This window comes from Chiloscyllium plagiosum, chromosome 20 (assembly GCF_004010195.1).
Source record: "Chiloscyllium plagiosum isolate BGI_BamShark_2017 chromosome 20, ASM401019v2, whole genome shotgun sequence".
Classification (NCBI taxonomy): domain Eukaryota; kingdom Metazoa; phylum Chordata; class Chondrichthyes; order Orectolobiformes; family Hemiscylliidae; genus Chiloscyllium; species Chiloscyllium plagiosum.
This window is the reverse complement of record NC_057729.1, coordinates 38,834,867-38,854,955: the sequence shown is the minus strand read 5'-3', so window position 1 is coordinate 38,854,955 and position 20,089 is coordinate 38,834,867. Positions and strand designations below refer to the sequence as shown.

Below are 20,089 nucleotides of genomic sequence, written 5' to 3'. Positions count from 1 at the left end.
TAGCAGAAGCGGTAATGCAAAGATTAGAACAAATAGTCTTACTGCAAATTCAACCCAAACTCTGGGTCAGATATGTGGATGATACCTTTGTAATCATTAAAACACAGAAATAGAGAACACACACCGGATCATCAATGCCACACTCTCAGGATCCGATTCACTAGAGAGGAAGAAAAGGACAACCAACTCCCATTCCTAGACGTGATGGTACAGAGAACACCGAACGGAGAATTCACCACAAAGGTATACAGGAAAGCCACACACACAGACCAAGTCCTAAACTACGAAAGCAACCACCCCAACACACACAAAAGAAGTTGCATCAAGACACTATTCAAGAGGGCCACAACACACTGCAGTACACCAGAACTGCAAAAAGAGGAAGAAGAACATCTATATTCACCAAAAACGGATACCCGCGCAATTTCATCAACAGATGCCTAAGGGAAAAACAACGGAATGAGGACATGCCGCAACCCATAGGACTGGCCACACTACCATACATCAAGAGCATTTCCAACTAGCCAGACTACTGCGACCACTAGGACTCATAACAGCACACATACCAACAGCCCCTCTCAGACAACAACTCACCAGAACGAAGGACCCAATACAACGGAATGAGGACATGCCACAACCCAAAGGACTAGCCACACTACCATACGTCAAGAGCATTTCCGAACTGACAGCCAGACTACTGTGACAACTTGGACTCATAACAGCACACAAACCAACAGCCACTTACCAGAACGAAGGACCCAATACGCAGCATGAGCAAAACCAATGTAGTGTATAAAATCCCATGCAAGGACTGCACAAAACACTACATAGGACAAACAGGAAGACAGCTAACGATCCGCAGCCATGAAACGACACGACCAGCCACACACGCAGATGACAAGCAACATGAATTCGACTGGGACAACACTACTATTATAGGACAAGCCAAACAGAGAACAGCCAGGGAATTCCTAGAGGCATGGCACTCATCCACAGATTCAATCAATAAGCACATCGACCTGGACCCAATATACCGACCACTGCAGCGGACAGCTGGAACTGACAACCGGAAGCAGCAGATTCAAACCGCTACAAATGCCGGAGGAACGATCACAGAAGCGCTTCACAGGAGGCTTCCAAGCACTGAGGATGTCACCTAGACAGGGGACGAAACGACTGCAACACAAATTCCCAGCTCGGCAAACAGAACCACAACAACGAGCACCCGAGCCACAAATCCCCTCACAAACGTTGAATTTTAGAGGGTAATTGAGAGTCAAACGCATTGTTCTGGGGCAGGACTCACAAGTAGGTCAGATCTGGTGAGGATGGCAGATTTCTTCCCTGAAGGCATTAGTGAACTAGATGGACATTTTTTGCCAATCGTTTTGTGGTCATCAGTCAATTCGTAATTCAAAGTTTTTTTTTAATTGAATGCATATTCCCCTATCTGCCATGGTGGGATTTGAACCCAGGTCTCCAGAACATTTGCTGAGTGGCTGGGTGAATAGTCCAGTGATAATACCACTATACCGTCACCTCCCCATCAGATTGTGGTCCCACACTTTCCAATGCTAACGTTCTTACCGAGCTGTCATTTTCTGAGGTCATGAGGGTTATGGAGCTGATGCTTCACCTGAGACCTTGGTATTCTCAATTCTCAGAGGTCAAGGATGAAGAGGTGGCTCCTGGGGGAGCTGGGCATTACACAGTGGTGGGGGTGGGGGGTGGTTAGACATGCTGGCTGTATCTGCACAACTGAAGAGAGAGAATGTATCACAGCCAGTGGTTAGAGTAGTGTGCAATGAATGAGACTGACAGCAGGGTTACTGTGACAGATGCAGTATGGTACCTACTTGGTTCGCTGCCCATGGATGTTTTGGCGTCTGGACAAGAGCAGTCCCAGTCTTCTCCTTTGAGGGTCAGAATTCTCTCAACATAGATGACGAGCAGTCTAATGCCAGACAGTTATAGAGTTATACAGCACAGAAACAGTCCTCCAGCCATCAAGGCACCTTCTGCCATATTGTGGGCTCTCTTCTCCTAGGATGAGAGAAAGTGAGTGATTGAGTGAGGTGAGAGTGACATACATAGCTGCTAATGCTGGTGGAGCTGGTGGAAATGTGGTGAGATGTTCTGAGGGTGTGAGGAGGCAGTGCACAGACATGCAGAATTAGTGGTTTGGAAGTTTGCGGAGGAAAGAGATAAGAGTGAGTGGGATAGATGTCATTGGCCTTGTCCAGTAAGGGTGACTTTGGAATGCCAATGCTCATTTGGGTGCACAGTAGTCTGTTAAAGATGGCATGGGCTTGAGGGATATCTCAGCCTGTATCTGGTGAGTGAGAGATGTTCCAGGAATGGCTATAGTGAGGGTAGCAGAGCATGTGCCTTGGTGGGAGTTGGGTGTGGTAGCAGAGATAGAGTGAGTGTGAGGTAGCAGAGAGAAGAGTATGACACATATTCTGGTGCAGAGCGGGGAACATCATTGACCTTCTCCCGGTTCTGCTGGCCAATCTATTGGACTGTTGAGATGGCACAGACCCAAGTGCCAATCTTGGACCAGGCATCCAAGATCTGATGTCATTTCCTCTGTTGTTTCTTCTGCTGTTCCTCCAGGAAGAGGACTCTACTTTACATCACTTCTTGAACAGGGTCTTCAGATCCTAATCAGAGAATCAAGCTGCCCTCTCCCCCTTTCTCAGACATCTTCAGAAAATATCCTAGACTGGGCAAGGCAGCTTCAGAATGCCAGTGCTATTCCAGGCGTACAGTGGCCTTTTAAAGATAGCATGGGCTCCAGGGATATCTTTCCCCACACCTGGTAAGTAGTGAATTGCTTCAGGAATGGCGTTTGGCAAAACAGGGAAAGTTGGATGTGAGAGATGCCATTGGTGTGAGGTAGGCCGTTAATAAGGTGGTAATAAGGTGCTTAATACGTTTGGTAAGATACAGCTGGAAATCTCTCCAAAAAAGACACAATTCTCAATTCATTTTCAGTCTGTCAGTAAAATGATAAGCATAGCAATTATAAAATGCCATTTAACTAAATTTACAATACTACAAACACAGGAATGATTTCTGCTTGCTATGTACATGAAATCATAAATACTTGAGTGAAGGTATCAAAATATCTTGCTACGTAGACAATTTCACTCATAGATAGGAATCAAGTGAAATGATGCAGAACTTGGGGGAATTTTAAATCAGAAAGGAGGAAGATATAGCTCACAGCTTAGCCATTGGCATCACACATTTTTCTTATTTACTCATGGGATCTGGGAACCATTGGTAAGACCACCATTTATTGCCTATTCCTAATTGCTTTTGAACAGAATGGCTTGCTGGGCCATTTTGGAGTGCAGTTAAGAGGCAAGCACATTGCTGTGGGATCCAGAATCACATGAAGACCAGGCCAAAACAGATCAGATTTCCTTCCCTAAGTTAGTGAACCAAATGGATTTCTCGAACAATATTTAATGGTTACATAATCATCATTAGGCCAGATTGTTATTGAACTCAAATTTCACCATTTGGATTCGAATCTGCATCCCCAGACATTGTCATTTCTGGATTATTAGACCAATGACATTACCACCATGCCACCACCTGCACATTGTTCTACTACAGGATGTTTTTTGGTGGTAAGGTGTACATTTGTGCCCATTATTTTTCCATTGTGAGCTCTTATGGAGATTTCTTCTGTGTGCTATAACAAAGCTTTAAATCAATTACCAAAGAATTAATTCATAATTTTGCTGTAAGCGTACACAAAGAGAACTTTCCCCTTGTTGTGGAGACTGGTGAGGGGAGCTGGATGACAAGAAAGAAAACCAAATCTGTTTTTGATTTAGAAATTAGTTTTTAATATGTCTACTCATTAAATATTCAGTGAAGCGCTCGTAACTAATTGGAATCATGTTTTTTTAATTACGTACTGTTACATTTCTACCTAATTAGAAAAGCTTTGATAATTACTTTTAATGCATAGTTATGTTAATATAGTTCAAATTAATTAGTCACCTGATTCTAATTAAAGGAGTATTCCATTCTGGTCCTATGAAGATGAAAATGATATTGATATTTGTAGATAGCTTAGCTGCCTGAATACCTGTCAATGTAAATCATTTGTTATTTTGTTTCTTTAAGGGAGAAAACCATTCTTATTAGTTATTAAACATATTGGCAATAAATCATTGGTGAAATGTTATAGTAGATAATGTGGAGAACCATTTATATGGTGCAGAAATCACAAGTTCCTAACAATTTTGTCTAACATCCAATATTGTCACATAGCAAGATTTTGTATGTGAGACACACAGGAGAATTGGTTTTAGCTTACATTAAATCAAAACCCTGTGAACAGCTTTATATTATTTCCAGTTTGTTACCAGGCTACGAGATAATTATATATGTCATTTTAAAAAAATTCTCATGGGGTATGGGTGTTTGTAATCGCCTTTGAGAAGGCAGTGGTGGGCTGCCTTTTTGAGTTGCTGCAGCCCATCTCACATAGGTATACCCACACTGCTGTCAGGAAGATAGTTCTGGGTTGTGATTACATGATAATGCAGGTTCAAAAATTCCAAATCAGCATTGTGCGCAGCTTGGAGAGAAAGTTAATGGTGATGATGTTGTAATGCATCTTCCCTTATCCTTCTAGGTGGTAGAGATTGTGGGTTTCAAAAGTGTTTTTGAAGGAATCTTGGTCAGTTGCACTGCATCATGTATGTAGTATGCATATGTATAGCTGCTGCTGTGTGTTCATAGTGAAAGGAATAAACACTTAAGATGTCAATGGGCTACCAATTAAGTGAATGCTGTGTCACGAATGGTGATGATATAAATGTATGTGTATATATGCTAATGCTTAGTTCTAAGGTGGAGAAATGATTATTTAATTTTGATCTGTATTTTGATATTGTGTATGTTAAGAAGGAAAGGACACTGACTTAGTTTAATTTTAGTTTAGTTTTGTTCTGTGAGTGGTACTGGGGGGGGCTGGGTTCTCAAGTTTATTGATATATATTTTCTTAATGAAGGTTTACAGCCTTGGAATAGAGCTTGATGTGAACAGTTCAGTATATTTGAAACAAGGGTAAATAACTGCTGTTGTTAGCAACAAGAAGGCCTGTATCACATGGAGATAAAAATACAGAACTATCCAGAAGGATAGAGTGTGTGCAAGGTAGTTTAGCAGTTTCCAAATTTTGTCAAGGTTGGACAAAAAGTTCTGATCCAGCTCCATTTCACAGCAATCTCTTCCCTAGCTTTCCACAAAGTTCTGAGAAACTCTTAATCACCTTCCAGGGATTTATCTACCTTTATGCGTTTTAAGAACTTTAGCATCTCCTCATCTCGAATACAAACTTATTTTTCAAGTCATCACTATTTATTTCCCCAAGTTCCCTAGCCTCTGTGTCCTTCTGCACAATAAACACTGATGTGAAATATTCATTTAGTATCTCACTCATTTCCTGTGGTCCTGCACATAGATGGTAGCCCTGTTGATCTTTAAAGGGCCCTATTCTCTCTCTAGTTACTCTTTTGCCCTTAAATACAGTTGGATGTTTCCCCTTTTTAACTCCTGTGTATCCCATGAGTCTACCCTGTGACTTAAATAGCTGGAAGGGAACCACTAAGCTGTGCAGAACTGAGGCCAATCACTTGCACCAACGTGATTTGCTAGGGTTGCTTTGTAAAAATGCCTTTGAGGTTCAGATGATATCATCAAAACATAATTTGCACACTTTTAATGAGGCTGCTGACTGAGTCAGATTTATGTTTTGTAGTCTAACAAAAGGCAGATGGAAATGCAACATTAAGTCTATTTTAACAGAGCCTTGTCCAGTTCTTGATGGGTAGCGTGCGACAAAATCTGCATTGTTGTTTCAAAGAATTATGGGTTAACGAAAAAGGATTTAGTCAAGAACATCACTGATTTGTGGATGTTTCAAGACTGCCATTTTATAAGAGAGACCTACGGGGCAACTTTTTCACACAGAGGGTGGTACGTGTATGGAATGAGCTGCCAGAGGAAATGGTGGAGGCTGGTACAATTGCAACATTTAAGAGGCATTTGGATGGGTATATGAATTGGAAGGGTTTGGAGAGATATGGACAGGGTGCTGGCAGGTGGGACTAGATTGGGTTGGGATATCTGGTCGGCATGGATGGGTTTGGCTGAAGGGTCTGTTTCCATGCTGTACGTCTCTATGACTATGACTCTATAACTACTGCCTTTTGTAAAGTCAAATTCGGTAATAACAGAACTTCTCAGCTAACTTGGCTCAGGATGGAAAATAAATACTAGCAACGCCCACATCTGATGAATGAATTAAAAAAACTCTTCATTTATTGAAGCATAATAGAACAGTTTTTCTTTAACCTTACATATAGACCAACATTTACCACAGGATTATATACTTTTTCATATCCATTGCGAGCAACGTATCAGAAAAAAGTGCCTGGAACATTATCGTAGTGTATGTGATCGGTTGAGCTTTTTCTCTTTATTGCCTATTATGACAAGAGTGACACATTAATTTAATACTCAATTACACACTTTTGTCATTGCTTAAATGCATTGTAAAGAACAAATATAAAAGGCAAAATAATTCACTAATCGAGCAACAATGTTCGCTGGCATTTCTGAAATATTCTGATTCTCTTCTGGACAGAAAAGTGGCATTGCATATATATCGCTACATTTAAACTCTTGCTCTTAACATGTTCTATTACATTCATCTTAATGATGATTCACATGCATAGCCTTTTTTTCCCCTAAATCCTTTAGAACTGACCTTCCGAAGTCCTGTACAATCTGCAGGCAAAATATAATCTATCTCCATTTTCTGTCAGTGGATTGTGGACTTCCGGTGGGAAGTGGAAGGAATCCTGCAGCAGCTTGCTGCTAAAGTTACTCTGAGTTCTTCTGTCATCCAAGCTTCCTACCTGGTAGTTCCCAATTGCGGTTTAGTGGAATAGGGAACTCAGCATGGAGGGCACCACCTCATTCACGGTCATATAAATCATTGTAAAGCTGCAACATCTCATTGGGCTATTTTAATTTTCTTAAACATTCATTTCATTCCAATGTTTCCATAAACTAGCCGCTGAAAATATGTCAGAAAAAAAGAAATCAGTCCAAACTTAGAAATCCTCCAAACACCACCATTCTGAAAAAGAGTCACTGGACTCAAAATGTTAACACTGCTTTCTGTCCACTGCCAAACCTGCTGAGTCTCTCCAGCCTTTTCTGTTTTTGTTTCAACCTCCTGACTCCCATCTTGTTTATTACATGTTCAGATTTTAACATGTGAATAAAAAAATGCCAGACAATTAAAGATTGCATGACCATACATTCAAACTGCCTTTAAATGTAAAATTGCATGCCAGTTGTTGTAGAAAATGATGGTAATACAGTGTGAAATTGAAACACAAAGGTTAATTTTTGATCCTAATTGATGCTCAGATAGAAATGTATTAAAAACTTTAAGAATTTTGAACTCAACTTAGCAGAGAATGTTTGTGGTTGATTAAAAACTAAAGAAACTTCTCAGCCTCACATTCCAGGAGCACCAGTGTTTGTTCATATAACACATATGCCCACTTACCTCACTGTCCATTGTATCAACACTAATCCTCCAAACACTGGCAATCACAGTTTGATTGTCCATTCCTTTTTTGCTTACCTTCCTTGAAGCTCCAGGTTTCTAGCTGTTTTTCTGCTTTAGATTACCTGAGAAATGTGGAGTTCTGGACCCTCCAGCACAGTGCAAGATCAGCCCTTAGGCTAAATGATGACTCCCTTCTACAGCAGTGATTGCTGTATTGTTGAGTATAAAGATTCAAAGGCAGTTTGGCTATGGAAGGAAGGGAATTGTGTTCAGCAGGGGGTTGGGTGGCCAGTGGGCAGGTGAGGGGGACAGGATAGATGGACGAGAGGTAAGGGTAGCAGCTGTTTGAGTGACTGGCTAATGTAGTAGCTAGTTCGAGGGACACTGGCAGATGAAGGTATAGTGTTGGAGGTGACTGAAGAATTAGGAAGACAAGGGATGAGGCATTAGGTGACAGGTAGGTGGATGACAGAATTCGGCTGCGTTATTTGTGGGGTGTAGCCATTGTGGTGTTGGCTGGTTGTGGGTGGCGGGGAAAGAGGTGGAAGGTCAGGTTTATCAGGAGCTGCCAGCACAGTGGCAGTGTCAGGCTGGAGGAAGGGTGACATGGGTGATGGGTTGATTTCATTTGATTTATTCTTGCTAAATGTACCGAGATACAGTGAAAAGTGCTGTTTAATGTGCTATCCAGACAAATCATACCTTACATGAGGACATCAGGGTGACAGAACAGAATGCAAAATATAGTGTTACAGTTAGCGAGTTTTGAGAAGATTTGTAGCTCAGGTTGAGGTTCTGGATGTAGGTTTGCTTGCTGAGCTGAAAGATATCAATAGTGTTACAGCCTCCGAGGAGGTGCCGAGAAAGGTCAACTCTAATATATAAGAGGTCTGTTCAGAAGTCCAATAACAGCGGGAAAGAAGCTGTTCTTGAATCTGTTAATATCTATTTTCAAACTTTTGTATCTTTTACCTGATGGAAGAGGATGGAAGAGAGTGTAACTGGGGTGGGAGGGGTCTTTGATTATGTTGACTGCTTCTCTGAGGCATTGGGAAGTGTAGATGGAGTCAGTGGAAAGAAGGCTGATTTGTGTGATGGACTGGGTCGCATTTACAACTCTCCATAATTTCTTGTGGTCTTGGGCAGAGTAGTTGCCATGCCAGGCTGCGGTGCATCCGGATAGAATGCTTTCTATGGAATGTCTATAACATTGGTAAGAGTCATTGTGCAAAAGCTAATTTCCTTAGCCTTCTGAGGAAGTAGAGGCATTGGTGTGTTTTCTTGATCCTAGCACCAGTGTGGATGGACCAGGACAAATTGTTAGTGATATTTTGTGTTGATGGGATGTTGGGTCAGTGTGCATCAGGTGGGCGGGGGAGGGGGGATGGCAGTGGCAAGCTTAGGATGGATTTCAAATTGGAGGGGGTTCAGGTTGTGGTGGTATTAGGTTGAGGGAGGTGCAGTCAGATAAATTTGGGAGGTGTTACATTGTGGGCATATTGGATTGGAATGTGTTGAGTTATCATGTATCACGTCGGGGGTGGCTGTGTCAGGACGGATGTTCAGTTTAGTTGGGTCAGGTTGAGGGGTATTCAGATTGGGGGAGGTGGGATCAGGGCGCTAGGATGCGGACAGTTTTGGTTTGAGGGGTGCTTGTTTAGAGTGTGATTAGATGAGGTTGTGTTGGGGTATTATCAGGTTAGCTGGGTGGAGGAGCCAGTTTTATAGTTATCCAGGAGTTAGAGTAGGTTTCAAGGTTTGAGCTTTTCTTGTGTAGCTAACTATTCAGGTAAGTGAATTGGAGCCCTCTGACATCTGCAACTTTAATTCAGACTTGTAGACTTTTGTGGAGGGTCCCAGATGCAGAATAATTGACTGTTGGAAGTTTAAACTTCCGAGGAAAATCCCAGGTAGCTGCAATTTCCAAGTAGCCTTGTGGCACATTTTCCAGGATATACTTCAGCAAAAACTATCTTCTGATTGAAAATTCTGAGCCATTAGCAAGTCAGTAATTAAAAATAAAGAGTGTGTTCTGCTGGTGAATAACACATATGCAAGCAATTTACCAGAAAAGTCTTTTAGTTAATATATATATTTTTCCTATTATTTCTTTCTCTCACAGTGAAACAGACAGGTATGTCTTACATGAATGAGCTGCCACATATAGAAAGTGCCTGCTGCTGTGTGAACTGTGGTCACTCTTATACAGTGAATGGAATCAGAAGCAATAGAAGGTTCTGCAGTGAGCTTTGCCTGCGGCAATTTAAAGAGAAGTAAGATGGTCACATTTGGATACATTCTTCATACTGTTGATCTTTTCATTTTTGGTAATGGCTAGAGTATAAATTTAATTTTGCAACATAATGGTAGGGCATATTTGATGGATCAAATAAAGTGCCAGGTAATTGATAATCTCAGTATCATTGATTCTAACTGGTCATATGACATCACCCAATTTAAAGTATAATTCAACATGGATAATAGTCCTGATCCAAACTGAAGTTGTAGGTCTGTGCATTTAGACATGTCAAAGTATAGTACCAACAAAAGGACCTGAATCCCTGACTAATCTGCCTGGTGCATTGAGACTTTAAACTATTTCAATTACCCAGCCTTATGTTATAACCCCATAGTAAAAGGTGTCACTCAAAATGAAATATTGACTCTCAATGGACTAGCAAATGGAATATCACAGAAACTAATGGAAAGGTTGAAAAATTAATGCATATTGAAAAAAGGAACCTAAATTGCTTTGGAACATTTCAATAATTTTACATCTTGGCACAGAAAAGCATATACTGCATTGTGAATTGATTTCACAAACTAGGATCACAGACTATGTGAAATATTTTCCAGCAGGCTGCTGGCAATTGAAAAACAAATCAGACAGCTGTGTGGATGCTCTCATCAAATGAACACTATCTGTAACCATGACAACTCTGATGATTTCAGCATTGAAGCTTTAAGTGTTACAGAGAAATCCACTAAACTGAACATAATCTCAGTGGAGGAAAGGGGATTGAGAGTGAATGTAATTCCAATTCTTAAATTTCTGACATGTAGTTTGGTCATTAAACTTGAATTGTTCTCATGGAATAAGGTAAAATGAGCAGAAAATAGAACAGTTAGTGGCACTCTTGTCTCTCAGAAGGGGCATGGGAATTCAAGCTCTAAACATAAACCTAAAGCTCACACTCTAGATTGCCATTCCAAGGTAATATTGAGTTGTTGTTAAACTGAGCTGCTTCTTTCTATTGAGGAAGATGCTAAAAGTCCCAAGGCACTATTCAGGGAATAATAGAGGCTTTTATCTCAATGTGATGAAAAGCTGACTAAATAATCAATCAATTAGTTGTTTGTTGAATCTTGCTTTGTGGAAAGTAGTTGTAATCTTCCTCATTAAACCAAGTCATATACTACACACAGAGTGATTCATTGTATGTAAGAAGATTTAAGGTGTGATCAGGTTTTTAGTGAGTTTAAATTAAGAAGTTTTTTTATTGTCTACAGAGGCTAGCGCATACATCAAACTGATTTCTACCTAAAATTATATTGATCAGTATCTGGTGAGATATGAATGGATATGCTTGGCATTCTCAAAACTATTTAACTAGTTTAATTAAAAAATTGTCAATTTAACAACTTCAGTTAGGTGGCACCATATCTCCTAATCCTCTGTATATGTTTTTATAAAAACAGCAAAAATATACAATTTTGCTTTGATTAATTAACAGATCGCTCAGAATGGGAAGTGCAGCAATCAAGAGAAGCGCTGGAGCAATACTTAAACGGGTTAAAAAGAGAAAAAGGAAGGTGTGCCTAAGCCCTAGTTCAGAATCAGATGAAGAATATGATTATGAGTTGACTGAGCCAGAGCAGGTGGTAGGTATGCTTCATCCAATATTTAACTGATACAATTTTGTTATGCATGAAGTCATGACAATTTTTAAATATTTCTGAATATCTTCAAGAATACACAGAAAATGCTGTTGTGTCACTTTGCTAATTGAAAGTAAATCTGTGAACTTGAAAGCATAATGCATCACCTGATGTATGGAGGTGGTTTCTTCATGTTGGTTATCTTAACATTTCTGTATGTTTTCTCTTGTATTTAGTATAGACATGGTCCATGCATATTGCAAACTTTTTGTGAAGATACATTTTGAACAAAGAACTTTGCTGGCCAGGATGACATTTTGATAGCAGGGCAGGCTTTTGAGTCCATTAATTTTAATGGATAGAAAATCCTACAGGACCTTCTGATCCCCACACTTCAATTCATATCATGTTCCTAACTATAAGGTTGTTTTGTTGTTAGGCATATAAATCATAGCTGCTTTTCTGGTTTGTGTTCAGGTGCTGACAAGCATTTCCAGGAGACCTTTAGTACCCTCTGCCATCTCATATGACAGCAACTAATATGTTAGCTGGCTCTGTTTGAGAAATTCAATAGTGATCATTTACATACCTTCATGATTCATTATATGTGGAAGATAAAAAATACATTTGCAAGTCAAATAGAGAAGTTTAATTTCTGGGAAAATTTCTTTTAATAACTTAAAAACTATATTCATTCTCATTTTAAAATGTTAGTAATAAGCTACATGAATGTGGTCTACTGAATTGCCATGCCACAGAGCAAGTGAACACTTGCCAACATGTAGTGTAGAGACAACAACAAGTTCAAAACCAATTTCCAATTTATGATGCACCAGGTGGAATGTTGTTGGGATGACCTGTTGAGATGAAGAAAAATTGGAAGTAAGAGTCAGTTGAAACTTTAAACAGAAACAGAAAATGGTGGAGAAACTTGGTAGTTCTGACATCATTTGTATAGAGAAAAGCAGAGTTAACATTTCAAATCTAGTGACTTATGTCAGAACTGAAAATAGCTGGGAATCTATGGTATTCATGCTGATGATGAAAGGTGGGGGTGGGGGGGAGAAAGAGAGAGAGAGAAAAGGATACACGGAGATTGTGCCTGGACAGAGATAAAGGGAAAGGAAAACAAAGAGGTAGTTGATAATAGGTTGAGAAAGACATAAATGCTGGGTATGGTGCTATCAGAAATGTAAATGATTGAAAATGGGTTGACTGTGCTGTGAGCAACCCATACAAAGCAGGATCTAGGAGTGTGGGAGGAGGATAAGGAACATAGAGGAGGGTGTTTACATTCTGAAATGTGAAACACAGTGTTGCCTCCTGAAGGCTGTAAGGTACTTAGATGGAAGATGGGGTGTTGTTCCTCCAGCTCAAGTTGAGTTTCGCTACAGCAGTGCAGCAGGCCTGAGTCAAAATGTCGGCACCTACGCTCCACCTGTAAAATGACCCTTAGCTTCCAGGTACCTGCCAGTTCAACACACCACTGTATTCCCATGCCAACATTTCAGATTTCTGGCATCCACAGCTCCGTTTTTATTTTAGTCAGTTTAAAACTCCTTATTCTGAGGAAATTGGAACAGGTATAAGCCATTTAGCTCTTTGAGCCTGTTCTATTATTCAATGAGATCACAATTGATTTGTAAAATAACTTCATTTCCTGTCTTTGCTCCATATCCCTTCATACCTTCAGTTAGCAAAAATCTAATTATTTCAGTTCTAAATTAGTCATTAATTTAGCTTCGAATGTTGGGCATGGAAGTCTTCCAAACTTCTACCACACATTGCATTCAGAAGTTTCCCTAATTTTTTGACTGCCTCCAGCCCTAGATTCCCTAACTAGCAGAAGTAGTTTCTTGCACACTACCCTATCTGTTCCTTAATGGTCAGCCATTGTGACAATGGCTCGTGCACCTATTCATATGGCTGGCATGCCAGGTAAGATGAGTGAAGAGAGAGTCAGTTGTTAGTTGATATATCTTTAGACTACTCATATTATTCACTGAAAGCTCTAACCCTTCATGTGTAACATAAAAATAATTTAGAAATAAATAAAAATAAACCTACCTGTAGATGAGCTGTAGAAATTTTGTTGAAGGTGAGTGTGAATGTGTAGAATACACAGTCAGAGATATATCATAGAATGAGAATTGAATTTTATACATGAAGACAAATTTCTTGATCATGATTCCTCGTGCACTTTCTCAGAATTCTGCTCCATAGAGCTTATGTTTTAATGTTATTTTACAGTATTAAGAATATAAAGACATTCATCAATGTAAAAGGATATCTGCATTCTGAACATGAAACATTTAGCAAATATGACAAAACCTAAATCTGACTTTTCTTTGAATGCCACAACAGGATGAGAAAAAAGAAGATTTAAAAAATATCAGGGCACACTTCATGGATGACAACAGTCACACGGAATGTAGACAAAGTCGACTGAATGAATCCAGTTATACAGTCCCTAGACAGAGTATGTTCTGAGTTTCAATGATCTGTTCCTATTGAAACAAATTAATCTAGTTTAAGAAAAATGCAATATAATTTATTTTGTATTGAGTTTTTATATTTTTGAAAGTTGATGTTCCTTGTTTAACTGAATTAATGCTACTCAAGTCAATTAAAATCCTCATCATCAAATTGAAGTAATTCTGGATGAAACTTGAATTGAATTGAATTAAATTTATTGTCACGTGTGCTGAGGCATAGTGAAAAACTTCAGTCTTAACCAAACTCTGTCTTAATCAAGCAGGCCACAAAACCCTCAGTTGCCTTCTCAACTACATTGACAAGTTAAACTGTATGTAAGATTTAGTATGGGAACATAAACAGTGACAACAATTTGGATTTCTAATCTTCACGGAGGCAGTAGCATATGGTAGTTTACTGGACTAGTAATCCAGACCTCCAGGCCAATGTTTTGAGGACATGAGTTTGAATCCCACTTAAGCAGTTGTTCCTTAAAGTTTCCTTTTTGGTCTCACGCGTTCCAATAAGGCCCATGGGTTTCCCGTCTCAATTTCCAAGTCGGCTTTCACTTTTTTCCTCTGCCTTCCATACTTCCCTTTCTGATCTGAATATCAGACTTTGGGGCATTCATAACTACCAATTTTTCCTTCCACTCTCCTATTTCCTAACCCTTCCAAATTCGTTTTATGGATAAATTCTTCATCATTAGCCATTATTGTTGCCTATCTAGCAGTTACAGTTTTCAACAAGGGTTCTTATTTGGAAAGTAGTTAGTTTTTTTCTAAATTCCTCTAAACGAAGAATCTCACTAGGAGCTTCGTACATGGTTTCAGCTTCTAGTCTTTGTATCCACCTGTTAAAATTAATTTGTTTAATCCTTTCATATTCAATATAGGTTTACCTAGGCTATTTCCTTAAATTTGGCATCTTTGCCTATATGCCTCAGACACTAACTCATACGCAGCCAATATAGTTTTTTTTATGGTGTCATAATCCAAAGAAATCTCATCTGACAGAGAAATATAGAACCAGGTATTTTGCTTCAGCTATTATTTACCAATATCACACTCCAAATCCTGGTCTCTGTTTCAAAAAAACCTGACACGAACCTTCCAACCCTACTACGACTCATTGAGGTAGTGGACTGGAATACAAGCCTTGTTATTCCCAGAGTCATCACAAAAGTTAAAAATGTTATCATGGAGGGCTGGTGAAAAAGAGTTATTTTTGCCCCAACTGTAACATGAATTGTTGAGTGTACTCAACATGTCTGGTGATGTCTGTGCAGAGAATGACAGAGGTTATTGACCAAATTTATCTACAGCACTCATATTTCAGATTTTCAGCATCAGCATTACTCTCTGAGTGTAAGCTTGATTTTGGCATTTGTAAATTTGGTTAGTTTTAGTTTAAAACGAAAGCAGATTTATCACACAATGCAAAGTGTAATTTGTCTGTTAACAAATCCCACTAGTATTGGATAGAAATAGGACAACCTTGTATCTGAATTGTTGGTGCTAGTTTATTGGAGGTTATTTCCATTTTTAAACTTGGAAGTGAAGCCAAGAGTCGTGGGCCAATAGACTATGTCCCAGTCAGTTCCAGGTATTTTATTTGTACGTGGAATTGTTGTTTGCAGTGCTTGCAAGTTTCAGGTCTTTGGATGTGTTGTCCGAATATTGCTCGGTCTGGCTCAAAGAAGCTGAGCCAGTTGCATGATATGAATGACTAAAGCATGTGTAGTTGTCTCTTACAGCAGTAGTTGTAAAGTCTGTCACAATGAAACCTGAGCAATTGGATGGACTTTATAAATAAAAGCATGAAGTATAAAGGCAAAAAGTTTGACTAAGCCAATATAAAACAGTTCAATCCAATTGTGACTATGATTCCCAATGCTGCACTGTTGAAGGTATTGGACGGAGGATTTGACTGGGATGTAGATTTATCAAGACTGGAGAAAGGAGAAGTACCAAGGCCCTTGATTTCTCTCCCTGGTCCTGTGCTGTATTCAGCGGGAAGTAGACATCTCTTCAAGGGATATTGTTTGTCCCCAAGAATTCATCCATGACATGTGGTGGTAAATAGAGAACTGCAGAACCCTTGACTACTGGAGAGTGAAAGAGTCATGGCAGCTTCCAGGGAAGTGAGTGCAGACACAGTTATAACAATTGGAGATCAACTGGCAATTGAGGGAGTGAAGGCCTTTGCAATTAATCAATGGCTTTGATTGCACACTTGGTGCCTTGATGGCCACATGGATGCAATCAATGATGCATTGCACTTCGTGTGGTCAGAACACAATATAAATGCATTAAGCTGGAATATAAGTCTATTGAGCCATCGTATGATTCGGTGAGGTGGGATGAATTGGCCACTTTCAACTCCCTGAGTGGATGCCAATAAAGATTTGTGTCCTTTTTGTCATTAGCCTTTATCTCCCTCAAATTAAAATGTGTTTAACTAATTTCCACTGTCGCCTTAAGGAGCCAATTGCAAAGTTTCCTTGAGTAGAGACAAAAAAGTATATCATCTTTCAGGCTGACCTTTACCCATTCCTTTGTCTGCTCAACTGTTTTTTTTCTCTCTCTCTCTCTCTCTGGGTTCCATCTCCATCTATGGTTTATTACTTTCCTCTCCCCACATCCCACCTTCAGCATAAATACCATAGTTTTCCTAGCTACAATCAGTTCTGATGAAGGGTCGTTGGACCTGAAACGTTAACTTTGCTTTCTGTCCACAGATGCTGCCAGACTTGCTGAGTTTTTCTCGTAATTTCTGTTTTCGTTCTTGAAATACAAGCTTTTTTTGTGTATTTCTGTGTCTAAATTCATTGCATTGTAACTGCAGCTGGTGTTCACATGTTGGATATGAAAACGTTCTCATCAAATGTAAAAGAGAAGATAGGAGATGAAGATTTTTTAAAAAACCATGCCTGCATGAGATCTTCCCTGCCTTTGGATTAAATGTTAATTTTAGCTCAGCTGGCTGTTGTCAAATCCACATTGAAACTTGACCACGTGAGGTCAAAAGATGCCTGTAAATTGATGATTTTGGTTCTTTGTTTAAAACCACATCAGCCCATGAAAGTCCAAAGTAGCAAATTGGATGATGGAATTTGAAAATCACAGGTCTAAGTCTTACATCATCATGATAACTTTTATAAATGCCCTACATGGCAATGTTTTCAATCTTAGCTGAGAAGTCAAATTGGCACCAAATGGAAGACAGTCAGACTTTTAGAATAAGAAAATTAGAGGGCAAGTCACACTTGTGCATCACTGTTGTCTATATATCAGTATAAGTGATGTATTTTGATGTGATGTAGAGGCACATTGTCACATGGGCTTTTACAGCAAAATGGGTGGCCACTTGGCCCATTATGAGTGTGTTGATCAACAAACGTGAGACTGCATTAATGCTGTTTTTCAGCTTTTTGCCCATAGCTTTGGAGGCTAAATCAATGCCTAAATATTGTCATATCTAAATACTGCTTCAAGGGTGACTCAACCATCCTTTCATTAAGAGAATTCCAATCTCCCACTGGATCATCCTTATCCTTTTCCATAACTATCCTACATCTACAAGGTTACGGTCACCATGGCTGAAATGTTCCTCCAGAGATACTCCTTTCACATTCTCTGGCTCATTTCCCAACATTAGTTCCAAATTTGCCTCTCCCTTGTTGAGCTTTCCATATGCTGGCTAAAATAACTTTCCCAGATGCAGTTTAAGAATTTTGATCCATCCCTGAAATTATCCTAGGTAATATTTAAATCATTAAAATCCCCCACGATTGTTGCATTGTTGTTGAAATATGATTATGTATTTGCTCCTCTGTCTCTCCCTGACAGTTTGGGGCCCTAGGAGATGCATCCAACAGCATGTTTACCCCTTGTACTTTTTACACCGACCCATTTGGTCTTATTTGATGATCCTTCCAAGATATTATCTCTCCTCACTGTCATAATTGGTTGCTCGATTAATATTGGGACCCCCCAAACCCGCACCCCACCAACCTCTCCTCTTCTATCACTCTCTCTATCTTCTGCGAATGTTCTATAGCCAGGAATATTCAGCTGCCAATTTTGACCATCTTCCAGCCAAATCTTGGTCATATGCTCATGGGTGTACAACAGAATAGCTATTTGTGCCATTAACTCATCTGTCTTACTCTTCAGGCTCCTTGCGTTAAAATATATTGCATTTAGCTTTGCTAAACTCACATCTTTCTTATCTACCCCATTTTTACTCATCCTTCCAGACTCAATTACTCATGTTTCAGCTTCTAATTCCATCTTAGGTTCTATCCTCTCTGAAGTACTTAACAGGTCTTATCTCCTTGCAGCCTAGTTTAAATTCACTCCAACAGCATTAGTAAGCCTTTCCATAGGATGTTGAATCTCTTCCTGTTCAGATCTGACTGATTTCACTTCCCCCAGGAATGGTCTCAACTCCCATCAGGATTCTGACACCATTCCTCCTGCATTATCTCTCCAACCATGCATTTAACTGTTCGAGCCTTTTATTCCTAAATTTACCACAATGTGGCATTGTGAATAATCTGGAAATTACTACTTTTTTGAAGTCCTGCTGTTCAATTTCCTGCCTAACTCCCTCACATCTGCTTTCAGGACCTGTTTTCTGTTTCTTTTGATGTCATTGGTTCCAACACAGACCATAACCTCTGGCTGTTCACTTTCCCCTTTCAGAATACCTTGCAGCCATTCTGTGATGTCCTCGATCTTGACACTTGGGAGGCAACACGCTATCCTGGAGCCAGATCTATGGCTATAGAAGCATCTGTCTATTCCCCTCACTAACAAATCCCCTAACACTGTGTGGCCTTCCACAATTCCTTCTGTATTGTTAGGCTGAAAGTACTTAACGGGTTCTTTAAGGTCTGATCAAGATCAACACAAGACACAGGCTCATCAATCTGAATATTTATAAACTGAATCTACTGAAATAAATTAAAGGCATGAACAATTGAGTGAAACTATTAGCTTAAGCTACATAATATATGCACACACACATATAACACCTGTACACACTTCTATATAAAAAAACAAGTGAGTCTTACACTGCCTTCTTTCCATCGATGGCACGTGGTTACCTCCCAATCAAAGCAGGCTGTTTTTGCATTAGGCCTGCTTGTCACATACTTCAATTTCTTTCAATTGCCCATTGCCATGGTAATTAACCCTTAACAAATGATGCTTGCTGGTCTGGATTGAACATATCATTTTCCAGCCCAGTACGACACCTCTTCCATTCACAAATAGCTGCCACCGCCCCCATAGTGCCATGGGGGATTGGCATTAACTGACCTCCACAGAAGAACTGTCATTCTCACTGTTTTCCAAGGCCAAAAAATGGTTTGTGAATAAGATACACACAGGGGATTCCATCTCTACCTGCTTGGTCCTCTGAGTGGTGGTCTGCTATTTCTCCTCTGTCTGCACTTCCATAAGCTGTGGAATGACCACATAGTGAAACACATATCCATGGATCGCTCAGCCTCATCAGTGTACTTCAGTGGCCCCAGCTATTCCTCAAATTCCAAGACTGGAGCTTAAATTGCTTCAGTTGGAGTAATCTCCTGAACACACGGTCACTCAGACTGCTTGGACTGCTGAGGATTTTATACGTAATGCAAGTTGTAGAAATCATAGCTTTCAAAACATATCTTAACTAAATTGGATATGGACATTTTCTTTTAATTTATCCATACTCCTAATTAAGCATAAACTAGAACAATTTTTTTCTTGTTTATGTCAGACAACCAGAACTCCTTAACCATGTCAGGTGAAGAAATTTAGTTTTGAGTTCTAAATTATTAATTATAAAGGTGTCTTAAGCTGTATTTACAGTCTTAACTTAAATCAATATCCAGTCATGAGATGAGAGAGAAGTACCCACCAATCACCTATCTGCTGTCTTGTGCCATTACATTTTGATTTTGTTTCTGTGACCTCTCGGCTTTTAACCTCACTGTCACCACTCCAAGTCCCACGCAGCTCTACCACTGGTTTGATTATTTCTGGGACCTCTCCACTCTCACTGCTTCTTTTAACCTCACTGCCATCACTTCCGATTGCCCCACAGCTCTGCTGCCATTC

General features: G+C 39.7%; 1 protein-coding gene across 4 annotated transcripts in view; it reads left to right on the top strand.

Annotated features, from left to right (window-relative positions):
* The window catches only part of l3mbtl1 (L3MBTL histone methyl-lysine binding protein 1), an 88,396-nt gene that overhangs the window by 25,047 nt on the left and 43,260 nt on the right, over nt 1-20,089 (top strand). For all 4 annotated transcript variants that reach the window (XM_043710567.1, XM_043710564.1, XM_043710566.1 and 1 more), the window contains 3 exons: nt 9,739-9,889; nt 11,351-11,498; nt 13,860-13,974. In XM_043710567.1, coding sequence (XP_043566502.1) covers nt 9,739-9,889; nt 11,351-11,498; nt 13,860-13,974 — 414 coding nt within the window. The remainder of the gene's footprint in view (nt 1-9,738; nt 9,890-11,350; nt 11,499-13,859; nt 13,975-20,089) is intronic.